We start from the raw sequence: 6,710 nt of genomic DNA, 5'->3' as shown, positions 1-6,710 counted from the left end.
CTGTTGTGGCAGAGCTCTTGCGTTGGAGCTTGCATTGAGAGGACATTGCATCTCGCAGAGTGGACCAGGAGCAAGTTCAAGACTGTGTGCAGCTCGTTTTTGCCATTTTCGGGCTCTAAAACGCAGTTTTTTGAGTAGCTCCGTCATACAGAGTCAGATCTACATGATCCAGGAGTCTAGGTCAGGGTTTTGGCACGCTCCGGACGCGATGGTGATGTCTATTTGCTGAAATTATGCTTTGAATTACAGCAGGTACAGCAGCAGGTTTATTTGTGCACTTTCGGGTCCCAAAAACACTGTTTTTGGTATATCTCACACACATGGAGTATTTTCTGCAGCAACCAGCAAATTCATAGGTGTACACAGGTTTTTGGATATGCATTTGTCTAGAGAGCCACTCATGCGAGAGTGAGCTATGTTGCCATGGTCTTGGCGGTTTATGTATGCCATATATGGATTTGTGTATTTGTTTATGGCTGAGATTATTTGAGATTTGGCTCAATTTATAGAAGAAACTCTGTTGGATTTTATCCAGGTTCTCGCCATAGCTTCTACGTATCCGTAGGTTGCTCTTTGACAGTTTAGTGGTTGAGTTTACTCCCACTTTGACAGGTGATTTTCAGTCATCATTTGGTTGGAGTTTGGAGTCACTTGTGTATGCCCTTGTGTGCCATATTTCGTATTGCGCATAGCGATAGATCTTGCAAGGTTTTGCGAAATGTTGCTATAGTTATCTGGCAGACATTTGCTCATCGATTGAAAGGTATTTTGGCAGCAATCATCACTCACATGTATGTCATTTGAGGTGCCGTTGAGTGGTACTCCGGCAAGAGCGGGTATGCTCATATGTATGACTTTGTGAGGTGATTCCGGTCGAGTTTATTCCCGGATTGGCCATTGTGGCATATATTATTGTCTCTTTGAGGTTTACTGTTGAGATTTTGCTCCAGTTACAAAGGAGACTCTGCCAAAATTTTGTCAGATATTTATGCGCAATTGAGTCATATTGACTTGTGATTTTGTGCAAGGCTTTGCACGGTTATTGGTGCAACTTTGCATCAGATTTTACAGCCATATTTGCAGACTTTTGTTGATGCGATTCGAGCCAGTTTAGGGCTGATTTGGTTGACATTGCGGGAGCTCTATTTTGGAGTGTGTCTCACAGGTTTTACATTGTGTTTCTAGCCATATTTGTAGACAGTTTCCAGGTGTTGTTGGCAAGGTGGTTTTGCTTTCTAGTTTGCTACATTGTGCTCATGGCATAGACAGGTGATCGCTCAGATTATGATCTCTCCGAAATGTGCATATTTGATGGGTCAGACTTTGCAGCATGGAGAGAGTGTATGCTTGATGCATTGACACAGCGAGGGTTGCATCGACCATTGAGTGGTGATGCAGGTAGACCTTCAAACATGCCTGACGATCAGTGGCAGGAGCTAGAGGAGATGGCACTATCTACTCTCTCTTTGCACCTTGTGGAATCTGTATATGCTCTTGTTATGTATGAGGCTACTTCGAGAGCACTTTGGCGCAAATTACATGAAATGTATGATAGATCTGAGTCATCATGGACTCATGTGAGACATGTACATTCACGAGTACGCGGACAGGTGATATGTTGGTATTGTGGTCATTCTGGACACGTTAGACGGCGTTGTTTTTGTCGTATGCGACATCGTAGGAGACATGACAGTCTCAGAGATGTATGTAGTGATGCCATGGACTCAGTTGCTTTGACAGTTGAGGCAGATGTAGTGTCGGAGTATACGAGTGACGGGGATGTCACTTTTACCTCGAGCTATGCACGAGATGCTATACATGTGGATAGTGCACTCCCATCGCAGTGGTTGCTAGACGCAGATGCTATGTTTCATGTCACGCCGCATCGTGCATGGTTTTGTAGCTATTTTAGCGGGATGCTTGGCAGTGTACGTTTGACCGATGGATCGATGCATGCGATAGTAGGTGCAGGAGATGTGAGACTGTCATTACCGAGTGGTTCATCTTACTTGTTACGACATGTGCACTATGTACCAGATTTGACAGTGAGTTTGATCTCGATTGGTCAGCTTAGAGATTGTGGATGTCAAATTTCGCTACGAGAGCAAGATTTTGTGATGCATTTGGGTTCGCTAGTGATTGCGAGAGGTTCCAGGAGTGGTACACGTTACCCATTGCATGTGGATCACAGGAGAGACGGTGTTGTCTCTGTGATCACGCAGCCAGGTAGACAACGAGAGAGCAGGCGAGTCTCTTTTGCTTGTGGGTTGCAGGATGCTTTGCATGGAGTATAGAGTAGTGAGCTCGTTGTGCACACAGTTGGGGCACAACTTGAGCAGTCACACAGAGAGGTGACAGAGTCAGACATGCATGCTTTGCTAGTGACTGAGCAAAGCAGAGAGTCAGTTGTGCGAGATACTTCTATGCAGGATAGACAGGTAGAGCGGTCTTGCTCTAGTGAGTCACGACAGGAGGACGTTGTGGAAGAGTCTATGCATACGGAGTTAGAGCATGAGAGCTCTAGTGAGTCACAACAGATTGAGTGGTCATGTTTGCAGTGGATGATTGCAGAGGAGACTGAGATGTCAGTGATTATGCAGTCATTCCTTTCTATGCTCGACAGTGAGCATGGGGATATAGTTGTGCAGGATATGTCTTCCAGCAGACACCTAGAGCAACTGGTTTGCTTTGAGGTTGCACGACAGGGTGATGCGTCTTTTGCGGACAGTCAGGAGATGCATGTGGCTGACACGCCTTGTCAGTCAGAGATGCCTATTGCCAGGGATATATATGTTGATGCATGCTCCGTAGAGCTAGCAGGGCCCGCTAGCATTGCATCGGCATTCGGTGGTTTCATGTATGAGATGTTGATCTTGAGACCGGATATCGCAGCTACAGTGGGAGCATTTGCAGTTGGGGTTGTCAGTCGTTTGTTGACTGATGATGGCATAGTGCACGAGGGAGATATGCAGGTATTGCATACATACTTGCAGTACGTGTGCGGTACGTCTGGTGGTGTATGGACTTACACGGGAGCAGGACAATCGGATGCACACGATCACAGCCAGCCAGTGGACATCGGTTGAGAGCGGTTTTCTCTCGCCTTTTGTAGTCTTTAGACTAGGTTCTCTTGCTTAAAGGCACAGTCGCCTTTAAGTGGGAGGTTGTTGGGGTATAGGCGCCTGTGCCTTGCCCGGCCGCCCAGAGTTTGGGCGTCCACTGATTTGTATACCTTATACATAGCATAAGTGTATAGGGGGTTGCTCACTCTTTAGAGTCTCTCCACCCATATCTGTGGTTGTGGGGTATAGGCGCCTGTGCTTTGTTCGGCCGCCCAAAGTCTGGGCGCCCACTGACTTGTATACCTTATACATAGCATAAGTGTATAGGGGGCTGCTCACTCTTTAGAGTCTCCCCACCCATATCTGTGTGTCGTGTGTCTCCTTCTCTCTCTCACTCTCCGTCTGTGGTGCTCCCCGATCCCCTTCATACACAAGAAGATTTAGAAATTTTCTCATATAGGAAAAGAGTCCTTTTCAGTGTTTTTCATACAGTGCTCGAGAGGCACCGCATACCTAGCTAGGTACGATTGGGGGGCCGGCGGTCCCCTGCCCCCAATCGTACCTAGCTAGGTATGGAGGGCCTCCCTTACAGAAGCTCATGATGTTGAGGTAAAAGTCACAATGTGGGAATTATTGTGAGAATCTGTCCAAAACTTCTTGTGAATTATTTACCTTGGGTTCATATTGTAGGGAGCAATATGCGCACCCACGGTCGTCGGTCAGGGCTCACGAAAGGTTTACAATACATGGCATTTACGACGACTCCTTCTCCGTGCATAAGACATAGTTTTTTGCGTATTTGAAAGTTGTGCACACTCAGTATTATAAGTTTCTCTTTCAAGAATTGCTCTGTGTACAAACAATGCCTTTTATTCCAATGAACACTCCATATCCTGCCATGCGGCAAGCCAAGAGAGTGTGATGAATTATGGAGGAGCGATGGAGGGAGAGGAGGAGGAAGAAGATACAGTTAGCCAAGAGTGAGTTGTAGCCTAACACATATTGTTTATGGGTATGGGTATGCTCACTCTATGACTTTTCCCAGCTTATTGTTGTTGATGAAAAAAGAAAAGAAAGTGAAGTAGCTGAGCAACTTTGGGCCCCTTTCTTGTGTGTGAGTGAGTGGTTGTATGTGTGTGCATGAGTGCTTGCTTTGGTGAGGACACCTTCAAGTGTAAACCTCACAGAGCTTATGTCAAGGTTTTCACTAGTTCTTAAGCAAGGGAGCAATGTGCCTTGGCAAACCCAAGCCTGTTGTGAAGCCTATCATACTCTACATGGTAGTTTTGCTGTAGTAGGTTCCCTAAGACAGTAAGGCCTCCACTGCCCAAGAATCCCAGGCATCTGAGCTCATCCTTGGGGCTCAGAAAATAGTTCTTGGTTGGTGGCTTGAAGACCGCATCGCCTTTGAATAGGATCGTCAGTTGCGGTAGCTGCGGCTCCGACACTCCGGACACATTGTAGCATATTGGCAAACCGGCGGTGGGAGGAGCCAGCGGATAGTGCATTACCTTCTTTATGGCTTCTACTATCAGCTCATACGCGGGTCGCACAAAGAATGTTAGTGTGGTCCCTGAGTCTATCACTGCCCCCCCATTGCCATCCTTCTTGATGCTCCATATCTCTGGAGGTATGGGTAGCCTTTCCCCTGCTACCTCCACTCCATCTATCCCTATGTAGTAGAATGTTTCTGATTGAGCATTTGGCAAAAAGGGTGTATATTGCATTGTAGACTTCAGCTCTGAAGTGCCCTCCAAATCATCCCCAAATACAAGTGCACTGCTTGCTTTCCTATTAAAAAAGCTAGTAAAGCAATAAGAGAACTTGCTGCCATACATGTACCCAACTTGGCTTGAGAAGGAAATGGGGCCCTGCCCCAGCCCTATCACTCCCCCTAACTTGGTTATGCTTGGTCCTGTGTTGTTGGTGCCACAGCCAAAGGCTACATTCTTGATCTTCACTCTTTTGCCAGAGCTTGTACTCATCGTGATCGTGTCGTACGCGAATATACCCGTCGTTTGCGATGAATCGGTGTAACTGTATCCATAGGTGCAGCTCGTGGGTCGCTTTGCACTACAAGAAGAGCTTCCGGTGACCGGCGGCGGGATCAGATCGCACTCTTGGGCAGAGCATGCAATAGGGGAGAATGTGGATGAATTCTTAGTGAGGAAAACAGAGTCATTGCTTATAGGAGGGATTTTGTTGATGCAATCTGTGCAAAGCGAGCAAGGAACCCACACAAGATCGCTGCCTGTATCGGCTATGAACAAGAAGGGTTGCGGCGGGGAGCCGATCGAGAACTCAACAAAGTACTGGCCTATGTTGCCTGGGAAAGAGGCTCCAGAAACAACTCTTCCTAGGAACTCTTCATAGTTTGATGGGGACGGTGAAGGCTCTGGTAAAGTAGAGGGAGCGCCGCCGGAGATGGGTGGTGACGCAAATGCAGGAGATGGTGAGGGCAAAGTATTATCACCATCTTCCCTTCCTAGCTTTAAATTGACAGCAGAAAAACCTTTGACTCTCATCTCATCCATGGCAATGAGGTCCTCAATCTCTTCTTCTCTGCTACCGAATTCCTTTCTTGCTGGTGAATCCATGGAGTTTCTATGGAGCACTCTAAGCTTCAAGGTGTTCCTGTTGCCATATTCTGCCTGCATCAACCTTCTGCCCAAAATGCTGCTACCTGCATGTTCTTCATGTGTAGAAGCCTCATTTTCTGGTGAGATGTCTCCCCATCTCAATCTCCTGTTATAGTGAGTTGGATCTTCTGCATATCTAGAGATTTCTGCCAAAACGACATTGATGAGGAGAAGGCAAAGACCCAATGCTAGTAGACTCTGTTTGGAGATGGTAGCTTGATGGTGCTGGCCATGGGAGCACCTTCTTCTGTGCTCCATGGCACTTTATAGATATGGCTTCCTGGATATAGCTAGAGCAGAGGCATTGGTGGTGGTGGTGGTGGTGGTGGTGGTTTGTGGGGGTGGGGGGGCAGAGATTGTGGATGTGGAGAGATTGTATGTGGGTGTTTATGAACTTATGAGTGACATTTCAGCGTGTAGTGCAATAGTGGAAACCAACAAGCGACAGACAGTCCATAAACAAGCAGGCTTCAACTGGATGTTGATGGGGATTGCGTCCTGCCTCCTAAGGGGGAGAAGGAGCCGAGAGAGAGAGAGAGAGAGAGAGAGAGAGACGAGTGAAGGGGGGGGATGTGGTGACGTTCTGGAGAGAAAGTGGACGAGTGCATGGGGGAAAAGGGCAGAGAGAGAGAGAGAGAGAGATAAGAGGGAGAGTGTGTGTGTGTGGACTCCAGACAGTGCATGGGGGATGCAAATGATGACCAGTCATTCACGAGAGACGGAGAGAGAGTCATGAGAGGAGAGGAGAGAGAGGGCGCAACAGGAGTCAGGACTCAGGACGTGCACGGTGCACCCCAAGTCGCTTCTCGCCTAATAACCGGTGCTGTCTCCAGGTGGCCTGCATACGTGGATCTCACGACCCGTACCTCGCGGTGACGTGGACAGCTCAGAGTCGGCCTTCTTGTAATGTGGCATCTGCACACTGGAGCATTATGCAAAGAGGACGCCGGCAAATGCTTCTGTGGCAGTTAATGATTGGCGCGTAGCCTCTTCACGCTGCCGAGTCGCA

At 47.7% G+C, this 6,710-nt stretch overlaps 1 protein-coding gene across 1 annotated transcript; it reads right to left on the bottom strand.

Moving 5' to 3' along the window:
- Nucleotides 1-3,882: 3,882 nt before the first annotated feature.
- LOC147450522 (aspartic proteinase nepenthesin-1-like) lies at nt 3,883-6,234 on the bottom strand. The gene has a single exon (XM_086519740.1). The coding sequence runs from the start codon at nt 5,957-5,959 to the stop codon at nt 4,277-4,279; it is 1,683 nt and encodes a 560-aa protein (XP_086375866.1). The 5' UTR covers nt 5,960-6,234; the 3' UTR covers nt 3,883-4,276.
- Between the last annotated feature and the right edge of the window lie 476 nt (nt 6,235-6,710).

This window comes from Adiantum capillus-veneris, chromosome 9, assembly GCF_014529385.1.
Source record: "Adiantum capillus-veneris isolate H3 chromosome 9, ASM1452938v2, whole genome shotgun sequence".
Lineage (NCBI taxonomy): Eukaryota > Viridiplantae > Streptophyta > Polypodiopsida > Polypodiales > Pteridaceae > Adiantum > Adiantum capillus-veneris.
The sequence above is the reverse complement of the archived record's forward strand: the minus strand, read 5'-3'. Positions and strand labels throughout refer to the sequence as shown.

What these genes read in the sequence shown, in the direction of transcription:
- LOC147450522 (XM_086519740.1), bottom strand. Translation starts at nt 5,959, where the DNA reads ATGGAGCACAGAAGAAGGTGCTCCCATGGCCAGCACCATCAAGCTACC.